We start from the raw sequence: 18,624 nt of genomic DNA, 5'->3' as shown, positions 1-18,624 counted from the left end.
GGAGCATTTGACAAAGTACTGGGCATACAGTACACTTAGTAAATGCTGAGCTGCTCCCTTCCTGGTCCTGGCCCTTCTGGGTCAGGTTTTCTGTGTTGACTCATACACAGATGAAGGTCATGCTCTGGACAAAGAAGAACATAAAACCAGGAAAAAGCTGGCAAAGAGTAGAACACAGGGAATGGGGACCAGAACTGAGATAGGAAGAAGCCCAAGAGACAGATGAGCTGCAGACGTGACAGGGAAAACAAAACAGTGAGATGCTAGGATTGCAGAGTTGGGCAGGTCTGCATGGCAGGGCTCATGATGTGTATTTCAGTTTTTCAAAGATGTTTGCCACGATTTTTTTCCATTTATTTCTTTATGGCTGGGTGTGGTGGTGGCTCATGCCTGTAGTCCCAGCACTTTGGGAGGCTGAGGCAGGCTGATCATTTGAGCTCAGGAGTTTGAGACATGCTTGGACAACATGGCAAAACCCTGTCTCTACAAAAATAAAAAATGCAAAAATTATCCAGGTGTGGTGGTGCGTGCCTGTAGTCCAGCTATAGGGAGGCTGATGTGGGAGGATTGCTTGAGCCTGGAAGAGGGAGGTTGCAGTGAGCCAAGATGGCACCCTTGCACTCCAGCCTGGAGTGCAAGTGAGACTCTGTCTCAAAAAAAATAAAAATATAAATATAAAAGAAAGACAGTTTATAACTTGAATGGTATTGTAATGTGCTATATACCACAAATAGGCAAATCAAGACGCTAATGTTATATTTTGAGATATTTGCACTGAGAACAAGAGAAGCTTCTTCCCGGATTTCCCTTTGAGACCATCTCTCCTCTTCTCAAATTGTCCCTCTCCCCATAAAACAACAGCAGCACAATAAACACTTGATGGATGACAATCAGAGACACATATTGATACCCTCACCAACTACTGCAGGGAAGAAAGGGCTGGACTTTGCATGTGCACAGTGAGGCATGGAATCTACTTGTTTGGGTTTATCACAGGTAGCTATCACTGGAAATTACTGTTTCTTTATCACAATACCTACAGGGTAGAATGTGGTGGAGTAAGTGGGCATTCTGAGTCATTTCCAAAAACTCTTTTAAGGGATGTTCTGCAAATAACACTATTTCTTAAGGTAGGAGCAACTTTCACAATCTGTTCAAGTCCTAACGAGTAATAGATTATATTTTGAATCAGAATAAGTCAAACCAGAATTTTTAAAGTACATGTCAATAATAGTTCTTGTGGATTGTGTAACAGTTAAAACAACAGTAAAAAAATGAAAGTGGATTTCCCACTTAGTAACTAATTGCTACTTTATCGTAACTGAAGTTCGAAAGGCAGTGTTTAGGATTCATGAGAAAGATTTTCTTCCATGACATCTGATCAAGCAGTTGCTGCTCCATTCTTTCCTGCAATAATCCTTTATTATTATTATTATTATTTTAAAATAAACTTTCAATTTTAGAACAGTTTCAGATTTATAGAAAAGTTACAAAGATACTACAGAGAGTTCTACAGCCCCCACACGAAGTTTCCCCTTTATTCACATCATAACATTAGTGTGATACATTTGATAGAATTAACGAACAATAGTGATATGTTATTATTAACTGAAGTCCATAGTTTATTCAGATTTCCTTATTTTTTGTTTCATGTCCTTTTTCTGTTCCATAGTCCCTTCTAGGATATCGGATTACACTTAGTTGTTATGTCTGCTTAAGCTTCTCTTGGTTGTGACGGCTTTTCAGACTTCTCTACTTCTGATGACCTTGTCAGTTTTGAAGACTATCGGCCAGGTATTTTTAAGGAATATCTTTCAGCTGGGATTTGTCTGATGTTTCCCTCATAATTAGGATACTGGGTGATGGGAAGAAGACCACAAAGGTGAAATGCCATTCTCATCATGTCCTATCAACATGACTTATCACTGTACACATTATCAACATGACATCACTGTGGCCATTAACAGGATGATTTTTGACCTTACCAGGGAAGGATGGAACTCTTTGAAGGATGGGCCAGACCTCAGTTTCCAGGCATATGTGGGAGAGGCTGTGGGAAGAGGGGCTTGAGCTTCAGATTCAGTCATGGAAAAGGGAGAGAAACCCAACCAGGCAGAGATCATATGCCTGCTGGGAAGCCACAGTGATTTACACTGCTGAGTGAAGGATTGCTAAGTAAATATTGCTTCCAAGGAGGGAGGATGTGCCCTGCTGGCCGCTCCCACCCAGTCCCTAGTGAGTGGTTGCCCAAAAAGGCTTTTAACTATGCCGCAAGGAAGCCCAGGAATCTTATGGGTGGTGGCGGTGGTGGGGGTTCAGGTGGGAGTAATTTGTGAATATGAATATTTGCTTAGTAGGCAGAGGTTATGTTTAAAATGTGAGCCTGTTTAAGGGAGCAATCTAAGTAAATTAAGGCGAAAGCATTACATAGATGTGGCACAAACCAGGCTCGTAGGAGAAATATGCCTGAGGCTTGAATCCATGGGTTATAAGCCAAAGGGGATGGAAGCACCCCAGGCTAGCCTGGAAAGGGATTAATTCATGGGCTGCAGGGCCCCAGAAGGCAGGAGCCAGGAGGGGTGGTAATAAAACTGTCTGTGCAACCCTGTGGATGTTGGCTATGCTTCCTCCCCAAACCCACTGTGGATGGATGATGGCGGGATGGCATTTCCAGTCTTTTCTTCTTGCTCACCCTCAAGGACTCTGTGTAGCATGTAGGCCAGGATTCTCTCAGGCTGTGGGTTTCCACATGCGCTCCTGCCTGGAAAGTCCCCCGGCTGCTCCAGGATGTCCTCTGCAGAGCCCCATCCTGTCCTTATCGCAGCTGCAGGCAGCCTGAGCTGCATTCCTCCTGCCTGAATCACTGTTCCAGGCCACAGGCTGCCTTGCCTCCAGCTTGGCCTAGGGACCAGGCCATTCTCCATTTCATCATTTGCCAGAGAATGTGGCGTGTCAGTGTCCCTGCCCTTGAGGTCTTAGTCTGGTGACCATGCAAGGCAACAACTGTGGATCTGGGGGGCTGCCAGGTTTCCATGGAGGAAGGCAGAGGGCAGAGGAGTGGACAGGGAAGACTCCTGAAGGAGGCGACTGCTGGGGTATAAGGGAACGCTCCAGGTAAAAAGGGATAGGGGATGAGCTTGCCACATTGTGGGAAATGAAATGTTGTATTGAATGAAACTGATTTAAGGAGACACTAAGCCAGAAATTTTAATGGGAATTAAAAAGGACTCTTCTATACCTAGGATGGAGTTCTAAGGACAGTAAAGCCAGGATACAAAGTCTCAATCCCTTTGTTAGGATCTTCTCTTCTAAAAGTGGTGGGGGAGCCGGGTGATGGCTTACGCCTGTAATCCCAACACTTTGGGAGGCCAAGGCAAGAAGATCACCTGAGATCAGGAGTTTGAAACCAACCTGGTCAACGTGGCGAAACCTCATCTCTAATAAAAAACACAAAAATTAGCCAGATGTACTAGCGCACACCTGTAATCTCAGCTCCTTGGGAGGCTGGGACAGGAGAATCATTTGAACTAAGGAGGCAAAGGCTGTAGTGAACCAAGACTGCACCACTGCACTCCAGCCTGGGCAACAGACTAAGACTCGGTCTCAAAAAAAAAAAGACAGCCGGGCGCGGTGGCTCACGCCTGTAATCCCAGCACTTTGGGAGGCCGAGGCGGGTGGATCACGAGGTCAAGAGATCGAGACCATCCTAGTCAACACGGTGAAACCCCGTCTCTACTAAAACTACAAAAAATTAGCTGGGCATGGTGGCGCGTGCCTGTAATCCCAGCTACTCAGGAGGCTGAGGCAGGAGAATTGCCTGAACCCAGGAGGCGGAGGTTGCGGTGAGCCGAGATCGCGCCATTGCACTCCAGCCTGGGTAACAAGAGCGAAACTCCGTCTCAAAAAAAAAAAAAGACAGTGGGTTTTGGTGGATGGGAAGCCAGGGCACATCCTCCTAGATACCTCTCCTCTTCCCAGCAGCCTCAGGACCATGATCCTGTGAGCTGCTTGAGCAGATGGCCCAAAATTACTGAGCCTCAGTTTCCCTCAGGGTTAAATTGGAAGCAACAGTGCCTGCCACAGAGGATGCTGAGGAATTCCTGAGGGAACAGTGTGGGGCCCAGCTCATGCAAACAGCCAGTAGGTGGTGTTCGTGACTAATGACAAAATGGGATCAGGTCTCTCCCTAAGGAGGGACCTGCACAGCAAGAGGCTCAGGGCAGCTAGAGTAGGGAATGAGGCCAGTGCTGCCTGTACTAGAGCTCTCCCTCCAGTCTTCCCTGTCCCTGCTTACTCTGATTAAAGAGACAGTACAGGCATGGTGGCTCATGTCTGTAAGCACAGCATTTTGAGAGGTCAAGGCAGGAGGATTGCTTGAGGCCAGGAGTCCCAGTTTGCAGTAAGCTATATTTGCGTTACTGCATTCCAACCTGGACAACAAAGCAAGACCCTGTCCCTACAAAAGAATAATAATAGTTTTAAAATTAGCCAGGTGTATCTATAGTCCCAGCTACTCCGGAGCCTGAGGCGGTAGGATCCCTTGAGGCCAGGAGTTCCAGGTTGCAGTGAGCTGTGATCACACCACTGCACTCCAGCCTGGGCAAGAAAGCAAGACCCTGTCTACAAAAAAAAGAAAAGAAAAAGACAAAAAAAACCCCTAGAATTCCTGGAATAATGTGGGTCACAGAATCTTTAGAAATGGAAGAAGGCACCTCACCACTCATTGCTCCTAGCCCTCTCCACTCCCCTGCCCACAATTTCATCAAGACAATTTCAGTTCCTTCCCATTCAGTGACTCATAAGAGAACAAAACAATAGTTTAAATAAATACTACATCTGGCAAAGCCATTCAGCATTTTTAGTATTACTGTTGGTTTCCATTCAAATATTTACGAAGCATATAAGATGTGCAAGGCTCACTGCTAGGTGTGGTAATGCTGGTGAAAAGTAGTTTAAATTAAATGTGTCCACCCACCCTTCTGCTTTAAACCAAGTGTATTGGCCAGGCTTCTTCAGGAAAACAGAGCCAATAGGCTGTGTGTTTATATACAGGTTCACTTTTAAGAACTGGCTCATGGTCAAGCCAGGCGGCTCATGCCTGTAATCCAAACACTTTGGGAGGCTGAGATAGGTGGATCGCCTGAAGTCGGGAGTTTGAGACCAGCCTGACCAACATGGAGAAACCCTGTCTCTACTAAAAACACAAAATTAGCCAGGCATGGTGGCACATGCCTATAATCCCAGGTACTCGGGAGACTGAGGTAGGAGAATCACTTGAATCTGGGAGGCGGAGGTTGCAGTGAGCCGAGATCGCACCATTGCACTCCAGCCTGGGCAACAAGAACAAAACTATGTCTTAAAAAAAAAAAAAAAAAAAAAAAAAAAATTGGCTCATAAGATTGTCAGGGCTGGCAAGTCTGAAAATTGCAGGGCAGGTGGGCAGGCTGGAGACCCAGGGAAGGTGAGTCCAAGGGGGGCCTAGAGTCTTCTTCCCTCTCACCGGGGACCTCAGTTTTGTTTTCCTTTAAGGCCTTCAGCGAGCTGGATAAGGCTCACACATATTATGACGGGTAATCTGCTTTACTCCAAGTCTATTGGTTTAAATGTTAATCTTATCTAAAAAATACCCTCATGAAAAAATCCAGACAACATATGACCAAGTATCTGAGTACTGCGGCCTAGCCTAGTTCACACGTGAAATTAACCATCACAGAACGCGACGTGGGGTGATGTGCTTCTCATGCATGTCAGGTAGGATTCCTCTGCTTCTCCTTGCCCTCCGCAGGTAGTTCCAAGTCAACCTTCTCCTGCCAGAGGACGCAGGGGCCGAGCAGGAGTCCTGGGTGTGGATGCAGGGGCCTGGCTTACAGCCTTCCCTACCTCTGGTTTCTTTCTTGATCCGCAGGTTCCTTAGATGTAGAGTGGGCCGGCCGCAACATTTGCCTCAATATTGTTGTGGGCATTAGATGGAAACAATGTGTGTGGGGTGCATGGTGTGCCATCAGGTACAGTGGCTGTGCTATCAGGAGGGCTAGAGGCTCTGACACAGAGCAGGGCAGAGCGACCCTCGATCCTGATGGGTGGCGGTGGCTTTCCTTATGGACAGGGCAGCAGAGGACAGATGGTCCAACCTCAAGTTTTCCCTAGTTCCACAGGAAAGCATCAGCAATCCTCCTGGCCCAGAGCTCCTAAATTGGGTCTCTCTCACTCTATGTAATTATATTGTGTTCTTTCCAAACATTTTAAGTAAGATGTTCAAGTTCTCCTTCTTCATCCCTCCACCCCAAATCCACTCCTTTTTCCAAAGGAGACAGTCATTAACTCCTTAACGTAAATCATTTCACATCCTCTCTTACGGATTTTTTTTAACTAAAAAAATGGAGGTTGTCTATATTTGTGATTTTATTGTTGTTCACTTAGCAATGTATTGTATATATTTTTCATTGTCTAAATCTGACTTCTTGTATAGTAGTAGGCTTTTTTAGCTTTCTATTAACTTAAAAGAGAAGAAAGATAAAGAAGAAAAATAAACAAAAGGCTTCTTGCAAATAAAAGATAAACCTCGCTGTAGGCCAATGAAATCAGTTTTCAGGGAGAGCGTGCATATTGCTTAGTCCCCTTTTCTCTGAGAAGGGCCTTGGCCCAGGTGATGCTACAGGAGGCCTTGCCTGTGCTCTCCAAGACCCCATGTGCACCCAGAAGTCCTTGCTTATAGGTTCTATTCCTGGAGTGTCCTCCTTTGCTCCTGTAGCCATGTTTGCCTCTGAGGCTGAGCCAAATGCTGTGGGCTCTCTGCCACTCCATAAGCAAACAAATGGCAGCATTGAATTTCAAAGAAAATGGAAACAAGTACACACAAATCCTTAGGTTTCTTTCCTTGTCTTTTCTTCTTTCCTCTTTTCTTTTCTTTGGAGTTTCACTTTTGTTGCCCAGGCCGTAGTGCAATGGTGCCATCTCAGCTCACTGAAACCTTCACCTCCTGGCTTCAAATGATTCTTCTCCCTCAGCCTCCCGAGTACTGGAACCACAGACATGCGCCACCATGCCTGGCTAATTTTTTGTATTTTTAGCAGAGATGGGGTTTCACCATATTGGCCAAGCTGGTCTTGAACGCCTGACCTCAGGTGATCCACCTGCCTCGGCTTCCCAAAATGTTAGGATTACAAGTGTGAACCACTGTGCCCGGCCAGGTTACTGTTACTGTTTTTCTACAAAACCTTCCAAACAGCCAAGCAAGAAGTTTGGGGGGATTTGTACAAATGTGTACTTTGAGGAACCTCATTTTTGAGGTATGACGTTGTCTGTAATAATTTTTGTTTGCCAAGAGCAGAAATTCTCATCTTTATCTCTAGTGAGCAATTTCCTCCCCAGATGTTATTAGGGGAGATATCAGTCACCAAGCCCTGGCTGGCTCCCTAATAAAAGCCCTTGCAGTATTCCGCACTACCGAACCCCAGGCTGTGCCCTCCTACTTTTGTACTGGAAAGATCCAAAGCTCCAAGCCACCAGGGCTGGTGGATGTGACTCATCTTCCTGACCCCAAGGGGAGGAGGGTGGTGTGTTTGGTGCACACTGTGCACCTGTCAGTAGTCAGCATCCTGTTGGCCAGGAAAACACCAACTCTTCCCAGGAAAGGCTTTGACGGTAGTTGGAACAGAAATACCAGTAGACAGAGGCCACTGAGTTATGGAAGAAAACCAGGCTGGGTCCAGTTCTGTGTTTATAATAGGAAGAAGGATCCCTCATTTTCCTGCTCAACCTGGTCATCAAAACAAGTAAACAATTAGCCCCTCTTTTTTTTTTTAGGGTTTTAAGGCTTGCTATTATATAGGAAACATGGTAGTACACATGGTGAATACCAAAGAAGGCATAAATCATTAATGATTTCTAAGAGGTCCAGTAGGGTGGTTTCTATTGGCTCTTTCTCTCCCTCATTATCCTGGAGGGGTTCCTCCATTAGAGTCCTCTGCTATTCACCCCATGACTCCTCAACCCTTCTCTCCCCCTGGCCTCAATCACAGATGGTTGCTTCTTTAGCTAGCTATTTACTCCTTCCCTTGTCTCGTAAAAAAGTTGAGCTAGCTTACTAGAATACACAGAATAAAGGACGAAAAAAAGTGGTCAAAATAAGCAACGAAGAAGGCAAGGAAAATAGTTGATAGAGCCAGCAATAAGATGAGCACATGGAAACATCTATTATATGATGCTATTCAGGTACTACAAGTAGGCTTGATCCAAGAGTCCTAGGAGCCAAAGAAATGAGAAATATAACCAAGCAGAAGGTACAAGTCAGGAAAGCTCTGCCTTTCTAATGCACAGACCAGAGGGAAGTGGGTGATCACAGTCCTGAGCTAAGCGCTTCTCTGACATTTTCTTACTTGATCCTGACAATCTCATGGGGTGGACATTATTATAACACTCATTTTACAGATAAGGAAACTAAGACTTCAAGAGTAAGTTGTGTCTTGTGCCCACGACTACAGAGTTAGTCATAGTTGGCTGAAGAAATGAGACTCAAACCCAGGCTATCAGGCTCTGTGTCTGGTTACCAAACCAAAAAGCTCGCCCTGCAGGACTGGGGTCGGGGAGTGGGGTTCTGTGGGACATTTCTGAGACAAATGTAATAGGCATTTTTGTAGGGCAATGTCTCCTGACCTCTTTCATTGCAATTCATTAATATGGGCACAAAAGTATAAACTCCACTGGAATTCAGCAAAAGCAATTCATTGAAGCCAAACAATTTGTCCAGATGCGTAGTTCTTTGATAATCTAATTTCCTTCTCTATGTAGATGAATGAATACTGTAGATTCTATCAGGAATTAGATCAACAGGTATTTTATTCAAGCCATAGTCAGTCATTCTATACATCCCAAGTCCTCTCTATTAAGATTTATGTCTCACTGGAACCTCAAAGCTGAAGTCTTTGGTCTCCTCACTCTTATCCTTCCTAACTTCTACAGAGAAAATACTCTTTTTTTTAAACTTTAAGTTCTGCGGTACATGTGCAGAATGTGCAGGTTTGTTACATAGTTATACACGTGCCATGGTGGTTTGCTGCATCAATCACCCCATCATATACATTAGAAAATATTCTTAAATATGCTGACAGCCCTCCGAGACAATGGAACACACAATGAATACCTCTATTAAGAACACTTAGAGGACAACTTTACCGTCTGTGGTTCTTTTCTTCTAACCTATTCTTTGTTAGATATTTTAGGAATTGGATAGTTCCTGTATTCAAGACTTCATACCATTTGGGCAGCCTTTCTCACACTTTCAGCATTCGTAAGCCAGTGCAAGCTAAAGCAAAGCACTAATTTTGGGTAAGATTTCATCACAATTCACGCCTGTAATCCCAGCACTTTGGGAGGCTGAGGCGGATGGATCACCTGAGGTCGGGAGTTTGAGACCAGCCTGACCAACATGGAGAAAGCCCATCTCTACTAAAAATACAAAAAATTAGTCAGGCATGGTGGCGTGTGCCTGTAATCCCAGCTACTAGGGAGGTTGAGGCAGGAGAATCACTTGAACCTGGGAGGTGGAGGTTGTGATGAGCTGAGATTCACGCCATTGCACTACAACCTGGGCAACAAGAGTGAAATTCCATCTCAAAAAAAAAAAAAAAAAAAAAAGATTTCATCATAATTTTTAGTAATAAAAACATCACATTCTTTTTGAAAACTTTATTATGCAGAAATGCAAACATATACCAAAAGCAGAGTAGTATAAAGAACCCCTACAGACTTAACACTCAGCTTCAACTATAATTGACTCATGGCCAATCTTATTTCAACACCATTCTCATCCACTTCCTATCTCTCATATCATCCTGAAGCAAATCCCAGATATCATATCATTCCATCCATAAATATTTCAGTAGCTGTCTCTAAAAAGATGAATTCTTTCTTTTAACATTACAATAGCATAATCACAACTATTTGTGAGAATTCCAAAATATTATTAAATATCAAAATATATCAAATTCCCAACTGTCTCAAAATTGTAAAGTTTTTTTGTTCAAGGGTCCAAATAAGGCCTACACATTCCTATCAGGTAGAACATTATTTTAAATGACACTATTTGTTTCATGCATTTGTAAGATGACATAATTTGTAATCTGTCCCCAGGATATCTGTCCTATTTGATAATGGTTCCATAGTCCATTGATTTTTTTCATTAACTTTTATTTTTAGTAAGTTAAACACTCCCAATTTATAGTCACTGGAAGTAGTATCAAATGTCTGATACCTTTTTCCAATGACTATGGATTCAGAAATTAGAGATTTCTTATTGCAAACATGTTTAGCCCTCCACCAGGTGCCAGATCAATTATGAAACACATAAAAAATCTGGACAGATGTGTGCTTTAACTTGGGAGATGAGGGGAAATGAATCCCCCCCCACCTACAGGGACTTCCTTCTGGCTCTGAACAGCATTATCTTCAATGTTACAGGTCATTTTAAGTTAAAACCAGATTAATAGAGTCAAACTCCAGTCAGAGCAGACTGGACCTGAGTTTGGTCTTAAGAGGATTTCTCAAGTCCAGCTAATTGTTTTTCTCTTAAAGGGGCTGAGTTTATCTTTTGGATCCTGCAGACCAATGTCAGAATTGACCTTGCATCAGAAGTAAATGATCAGTAGATATGCCGTGATGGGCAAAGTCATTCAAAGTTCTTAGGAGGACACTGAAAGTGTCAGCAGCGTATGGGGTCATCCTGAAGCAGGATTGGAGCAGGGCCAAGTAAAAAAGGAAGAAGGTGAGGTAGGGATGAAGAGGGAGAAATCTGCAATGGCATTCATATTTCTGACTCCCGCGTGGGATGCCACGTAAAAAGGAATCCTAAATTCACACATAACATGCACACACGCTCCAAAGAAACCCCCGTGCAAGTTGCTCATGGCCCTGGGATGGAAAGAGCCAGCTTATCTGAGAAGAAAATGTGCCTTAGGTGAAATATTCTCTTTATAGTTATAGCAAATGTTCTCAACACTGGCTGCACATTAAAAGCATCTTGGGAGTTTAAAATACTATGTCCAGGCTCCTGTGCAGGCCAGTGGAATCGGAATTTCCAAGTATTTTTAAACCTCCCTCACTGTCCCCCTCCTGGACACCACCCACCCACACAGGTGATTCTAATGTGCAGCCCAGTCTGAGAACCACCAGGCTACAGCATGGACAGCAAGGGCTATTTCAGTATAGGACTGATTAATGAGTAAGGACTCATTATTGGAAATATAGCTTGAAGCTTGATTTGGCTCAGGCTGGACTTCCAGAGCTTGGGGTGAGAAGCAATCTAACCTTCCGGATTCACAGTTCTCCTGCGAAACAAGGTCAGGAGGGAAAGCCTGACAGGGGAATAGGAAAAGAGGGGTGACGTGTCCTGCACATGAGCTTCCCTTCTGCCCGGGGAGAACAGTGATTCTCCCACTCCTGTGTGCATCACACGGGGACATCTGTCATATGCAGCTTTTTGGGCCCCACTCCCTGGTTCGGTCAGAAAATCTAGGATGCAGCCCAAGGTGTCTCTGGGACTTTATGGGAAAAACACACACCCAGAAACCCTGAGAGGCCTCCAGGAGCAGCAGTCTGTGGGCTCCTTCTGGTGAACACATGCAGGGCAGGGCTTCCCTCTTTAATCCTGGGCGCTGCCCCTGGAGGGCCTGAGCAGTTGGTCTGAGGTGGTGCCTAGCAGCAGCGTTAAAAGTGATTTCAGGGCATTGCCCAATTGAGGGCCTTCATGGAAAAGAAGTGGACCTACCCCAAGTTTTCTCTGTACAATAGGAGATGGAAGCAAAGCAGGAAGGACCCTTCGCTCTGTCACTCCTTGCTGCTACCATAAGGGACGCTGGCATTTTCCTAGGCTGACAGCTGGCAGGAAGTGCAAGCAGAAACCAAGCAGCAGCATCTGGTCTTTCAGAGACCACTGATTTCACCAGAAGAGTGGATCTCAAAGCATCATCAAAGCAAACATGCAAATTATTGGGCCCCACCCCAGACCGCCTACTGCTCAGATACTTCAGGGAGATAGGATCCCTAATCTGTGTCACAACAGACTCCCAGGTGATTCTGATGCTTGCTTGGTGATTATGGGCTTAGGAAAGGCCCCCACCTCTCCAGGCCATCCCCTCAGGTTGCTTGTCATGGAGGCCGGAGTAGGCCCCACAGTACCTCTCCTGCCCTCACAGTTTGTTATTGGGAAGGTGCCAAAGGATACTGTGGCTGCCAACCTGGAGGAAAGGGGGCCTGGTTCCAGGCAGCTGCCACCTGCACAGGCTTCTCTCCCAGCTGACTTGGCTTGTTTTATTTTCTCTAAGTCTGGAGAGGGGCACAGGAAGGGCTTTCCCCAGAAAGAAAGAACAGCTGGTGCCTAATCCCCCAAAGCAGAGGCAGCTGTGGTCCAGAAACCCCAGGGGCTGGTTCCACCGTCCTCCCTGGGGAAATGCAGGCACAGGGCCCAGAGAGGCCCAGGACTTGTCTCCATAGTCTCCTTTCCCTGGCCAAGAAAATGCTTCCTCTTGTTGGAGGATGGAGATGCAAACACTCCCTTTCTGGAGCAGGCTGCAGTCAGAGGGGTGGCATCCTGTACCAAGACAAAAGTCCTTTTGGGACAGAATGTCAATGCTGGTACCCCACACTCCCAAAAATGAGGGGAGGCTGATCCGAGGCTGAGGCACAGGTGAGGACCAGCCGAGTGGGACCGAAAAGTTACTTTTCTCTTTATTCTCTGGACCCAAATTTGGACTTCTTCCAAGCATTCTGATCAGAGATAAGGACTAACATGCTCTAAACGGGGAATCGCCAGGAATAGAAGTAATCCAGATCTATTGTGGACTCACTGCAGAGTCTACATGTGTTATATGGAGTTCACAACTTTAAAACAAAAGTACAGGGACTTGGGTTAAATGAAAAGTATGGTTTTATTGTATTTTCTTGTCAAACACCTTTACTTGAGGCAACAACTAAAGTACAATTTAATTCAGCAGGAAATATCACAGTCGGAGGGAAAACACACACTCAAAAAAATGCTTAAATTAAAGCCAAACATTCTTTCCAAGGCACAGCACTGGCATTTTCAGATTGACAGCAGAACGAGTTTGTTTCCATGAAACAAAATCACGAGTCCAGAATCTGGTTTTGAAACAGCTTTGTACTTCATCTCCACTTCTTGGGCTCAGGGAACGATGCTCGTGGCCTTCCTCAGGGCCAGGTAGCCAGTGACGACGTCAGAGGGCAGCCTCCGAATGTAGGAGAACTCTTCGATGGTGCTGAACCGCAGTTTGCTCTGGGGGTCTGTGTAGTTGGCCTGGGTGGAAAGAGGCACAGGGAAGAGCAGAAAATTATTGCTGGTAGGGATATTTTAAGTTAAGTTCAAGTATAAGTTTAAGACTTTTCAGTGAAATATATTTTCATTATGTCTTACTCTGCCACCAAGAACACTAAATCACTCACTGTGGCACAGACTCGTTAACCTTCCCAGACTCCAGAAACACATCAGGGTATGGATGGAAGGGGAATAACCACATCAGACTCTGGGACCCTTCTTGTTGGTGCCTCAAGGGCTGCAAGCAACAGGTCCGAGACTGAATGCACGACAGTCATCCCTCCCTGTCTCTAGACTCCTGCCTCCTTCCAACACATGTCCCAAGTCTGTGCTCCTCAAGCCAGGAGCTGACGCCCTGCATGCTGGGCACATGCCTCTCCCTGCCGTGCTCCACTTATCTCCAGCATGCTCCTTCCCGGCTCTTCCAACACCCGCTGTGTCACTTCCACACCTCCTGGGCCACTCTGTAGTGCATCACTGGCCACTCACACCCACCCTCCCTCTAGAACTGCAGCCAGGATCTTCTTGGCAACATGCAATTCTGATCGTGTCATTCTTGGGCATAAAATCTCTCAAAATGGCTCCTCTGCTCTTGGGACAAAGGCCCAAGTCCTCCGTGCAGCTCCTTAGCTCTGGGCCTTCCTTTGTCCTCAGCCTCCTCCTCAGCCACATGCCCCTGCTCTCTGATTCCAACTGTTCCCGGCCTCTAATTTTCTCCCTCTTACCATGCCCCATCTGTCCTTTCCTTGGCAGGGGACACCAACTGCAGCCCACTTTGGTCAGTAATCACCAGTTCATTCTTCAGGACTCAGCCCCAAAGCTACACCTCTTGGGAAGCCTATTTGTACCCCCATAGGAGGTCAGAACCCCACCCTCTTTCACAGCAGCACAGACCACTGCAGTGGAATGCACATCTCTGTTTCTTTAAAGTTTATCATCCACATGACTCTGATGATGGTCTAGACTATGAGGGTCCATGAGACGGGAATACTGGCTTGCTTATCACCGTAGACTGGCTCCTAATGCAACGCAGAGTGCACAGAGGGCCTTCAGTCAGGGTTTGTATAACAAATGATTAATGAATGAATAAATGGATGAATAAACAGATAATCAGCACCATCACAGGAAAGAGAACTTGTTTCCCAGACATATCAAAATTCTCTCTTGGTCTCTGTTCCCCATGTGCCAAGTGGAGAAAATAATTCACCAACTATATACCTCAAAGCATGTGGCTTCTATGAATTTTGAAACAAAAAAACATGAGGGTGAGTCATTTTGAACTCCTTTAAAAAAATTATAAAAGATGCCATTAAAGTCTAGACAGATAACATCCAATTATTCAAGTGTAAATGTCTACTTTAATGTGGATCATCTTTGTGTGGACCTAGACTCACAGTAATCCTACGATTTAGTAAGGGAGGAAAGTCTCAATAAAGAAGTGACAAGCTGTCGGGAACTTATTCATAGGCTTCTCATGCCTAAAACGTCTTCCATTTTGCCACTGGGGACTCCCCAAAGTATTCAACTGCTGTGTATTAGGAAAATGGGATTATTCCTAAAAGGCTAAGATTAACTAATAGCTCTATATAAAATAAAACTTGGATCACTTGTTTTGATCTAGATGTTACCTTTCTGTCCTCATTTCCTTTAATGACAGTAAAGGCTTCTTTAGAAAAACAGTGACAAGTCTCTTCTGAGGGATCCTGGCTGGGAGGGAAGTTAGGTTAACTAGCAGGGGAGGCTGCCCTGCAGTTCCGAGCAGAGTGCAGGCATGTGTGTCTGGCGCAGACCATCTGGCCTCCATAGACAAACCAGCCTCGGCTGAGCTCCATGTCTGTGGCCGCTTCCCTCCTACCACCAAACTGTGCTGAGCCGGCCCGCCCAAGTTCAGACCTCACTGCCAAGAGGGCTGCTGAATAAACAGTGCAGAATACAGATATCTCGTGGCACCAACAAAAAGGTTACCAACAAAAACCTGAACAGACTGGACTGGACCCAGGGGACAGCATCTAGGATTCTGAATAGAAGGAAGGATGCCAAGTGACACCCCAGAATTGAACAAGTAAAGAACTTCACACCTATAGTCCACCCTCTTCTGGATGCCATCCCTTAAGCCTGAGTGAAATAAGCAAAGGCCAACTTCCCAGAGCGAAGTCAGCGAACAGCTTCAAGCACCCTTGCTGCAGGGTGACAGGCAGTATTCACAGCTTGCCTGTCTCACTCAGAACACACTTTCCATAGCTCTGTAACGAGTGCTGAACACAGGTGTGACCCTGCATGTCTTGCTGCCGTGTTTAGGCCCGGGGGAAACAGTCATGTGGCTGGCTGGGAACAGCTGTGTATCAGTATAAACATGAACTAGGCTTTACTTTTTAATCATGTAACTTTAAATTATATAAGCAACAGATGAACATGTTCTCCTTTAAAAAAAAATTAAAAGAAAACATCACAGATAAGACTAAAATCCTCATTTATCACCATCTACCAATCAAAAGTCCTCTGCCTTCCCCTGGAGAAACCACTGCTAAGTGGGCACCTTTCCAGACTTTTTATGTCTACCCCTATACACATATGTAAACACACAAGAGAAATAACCCAATTTGTGTGTGTGTATGTGTGTATGTGTGTGTTGATTTTTATATATGTGGCACCATGCTGTTAATATTGCTTTGCATCTTTCAATCAACATTACATCCTGGAAATTTATCCATGTTGAAACTATGATTTGAGCTCAAGAATAGTATGAAAATATCTGCTGTGATAGTCCTTAATGTTGCTTTCAACATTTTGCAAATGCTGTCTCTCATAAGCATTTCTGCATAAAGTTCTTTGTGCACACTATTTCTCTAGGGAGCTGCCTATAAGACACATTGCAAGGTCAGAGGCTTTTGCTTTTCTAATCTTAACAGACTGCTCCAACTGTCCTCCAAAGAAGCAGTACCAGTGCATGTTTCCACCTCAAAACAGCAATGTATGAAGATACCCATTTCTGTGTGTTGGTGCCAAAATGTATAATCAAATGTCTTAATTTCTTCCCCATTTGATGAGTCTTTCTCCTAATTACCAGTGAAGCTGAATATCTACTTATTGGTCATCTATCTTTCTTCTCTGGCAATTGCCTATTTATATCTTTTTCCTGATTCTTCTGTGGGATTGTGCTTTAATGAGCTGGGAGAGTTCTTTGTCTATTCAGAATTTTTTATTTCTTACATACAGTGGGGCAAGAGGTTTTAGGTAGTGTGTAACATGACAAGTCCATTGCTGATGACATAAAAGGGCCTGGAATAATGATTCTCCTTCCTCCTAATATGTAAAAACCACTGTACTAGCAGATGAGCTGCCTGAAACAGTAAGGATAAAGCTGACATTCTGAGGAACTACCCTCCAAGTCTGGCCGTAAACTGTGGCCTCCAGAAACTCAAAATGACACAGGGAGAGATCTCCACTTCCGCCCATAACAGAATAAATGGTGCCAGATGAGCTCTCTTGCCATAAACAACTATTACAACAGGTCGAATATATGAGGTAGCTATTTTCAGGCAACAGACAAGAGGTAGCACAAGACCTCAATGCCTGAGAAAAGAGAAGCTCATAAGGAAAGTTCCAGGATCATCCAAACTCTCTGCCTGTGACAATTTCCTGACTATGGGGCAGAGGCGGAGCTCACGCAGAGCTCAGTGGACCCACTGAGCTGAGGAGGCAGAGATCAGATTCAGGGGGTACTGAAACATCTGGATTTAGCAAAGCTGAGTAACAGAAGAGGGAGCTTCCCTGGAAGGGAGGCAAAAGTTGGTTTGGGATTTCACGTGAGTCCATAACCATGGGCTGGGCTATGCATGTTCAAGGCAAGACTATAGAGGTCTTACTGGAGACTAGTTAAGAGGGAAACAGAAACTCCAGAGGCTGAGCAGTGCTGGGAGCTGCTGAAGTGCCAGCCCAGCCAGAGTAGAGAGATCTCTATAATAACAGTCCTAGCACCTAGCTAAGGCAGCAGAAAGGCCACAGCTTAGGAACTAAAATCATGCTCGCTCGTGAGTACAGTCTATTCTAGTCTCACCACAACAAAGTCTAACAGCAAACTTCAATAAGACTGGCGGAGGATAAAGAGCTTAGAAGTTAAGTGGAACTAAGTTAAAGGAGTTTGGGAAACATGGGCCTTCCACAGACCAGTCCTAACAAAGTGCAAAACCAAACCTACACCCATTCAAGGTGATCAGTCAGTAACTGAGCTACCCACAGGAAAGAAAATACTCTTCAGGGAAAGATAACAGAATCTAGAGTTTTTACAATATATCATCCACAATGGCCAGCACACAATAAAAAAGCTTGTAGATGCAAAGAAATAGGAAAATGTGATCCACAGTTAAGAAAAAAGCAGTCAACAGAAACTGGCAAAGATGAACCAAATGTTGGTGATAGCAGATAAACACTTTAAAGCAGCTATTATGTGTTCAAGGACTATATATATATACACACTTAATGACTAAGTAGTCTTAAAAGAGAAGGAAATCACCAGAACCAGACCCGAATATGACATAGGTTTTGAAACTATCAGACGGGAAATTTAAAATAACCATAATTAATATGTTAAAGGAGAGACAACATGCAAAATAGAAAGCTATTTCAGGTCAAGCAATGGTGGCTCACATTGGTAATCCAAACACTTTGGGAGGCCAAGACAGAAGGATGGCTTGAGGCTAGGAGTTCAAGACCAGCCTGGGCAACGCAGTGAGACCCCTTCTCTATAAAAAATTTTGTTAAAGTTAGCCAGGTGTGGTGGCACATGCCTATAGTCCACGCTTCCTGGGAGGCTGAAGCAGGTGGATCACTTGAGCCCAGGAGTTTGAGGCTGCAGTGAGCTGTGATCACACCATTGCATTCCAGTCTGGATTAGAGAGCAAGACCCTATCTCTAAATAAATAAATAAGTTAAAAGAAAGTTATTTCATCAGAGGTATGAAAACTATAATAATCAAATAGAAAGCTAGAAATTAAAAACACAATTAGAAAGATAAACAATGCTTCCAGTGGGCTCATTGGTAGACTCAGTACAGTGAGTAAAGAACTTGAAGACACATCAGACATCCAAACTGAACCACAACGAAATAAAAAAGTTTTAAAAAGCAAACAAACCAGAACAGAATATCCAAGAGTTTTGAGACACTATCAAATAGTTTAACATGTGTGTAACTAGAATCCTAGAGGAAGGGAAAAAGACGAGGCAAAAGAAATATTTGAAGAAATAATGGCCAAGAATTTTCCAAAATTCTTGACAGATACCAAACCACAAATCCAAAC

At 44.6% G+C, this 18,624-nt stretch overlaps 1 protein-coding gene across 2 annotated transcripts in view; it reads right to left on the bottom strand.

Annotated features, from left to right (window-relative positions):
* Positions 1-12,904: 12,904 nt before the first annotated feature.
* Positions 12,905-18,624, bottom strand: part of INO80C (INO80 complex subunit C) — a 34,580-nt gene continuing 28,860 nt past the window's right edge. For both annotated transcript variants that reach the window (XM_032245319.1, XM_032245320.1), the window contains exon 5: positions 12,905-13,309. In XM_032245319.1, the coding sequence (XP_032101210.1) occupies positions 13,178-13,309 (132 nt within the window). In that variant the 3' untranslated portion in view covers positions 12,905-13,177. The remainder of the gene's footprint in view (positions 13,310-18,624) is intronic.

Source organism: Sapajus apella, unplaced genomic scaffold (assembly GCF_009761245.1).
Source record: "Sapajus apella isolate SASKATOON/1434 unplaced genomic scaffold, GSC_monkey_1.0 scaffold57, whole genome shotgun sequence".
In the NCBI taxonomy this organism is placed as follows: Eukaryota; Metazoa; Chordata; class Mammalia; order Primates; family Cebidae; genus Sapajus; species Sapajus apella.
Note: the sequence above shows the minus strand (reverse complement) of the source record. Positions and strands in the feature narration are given on the sequence as shown.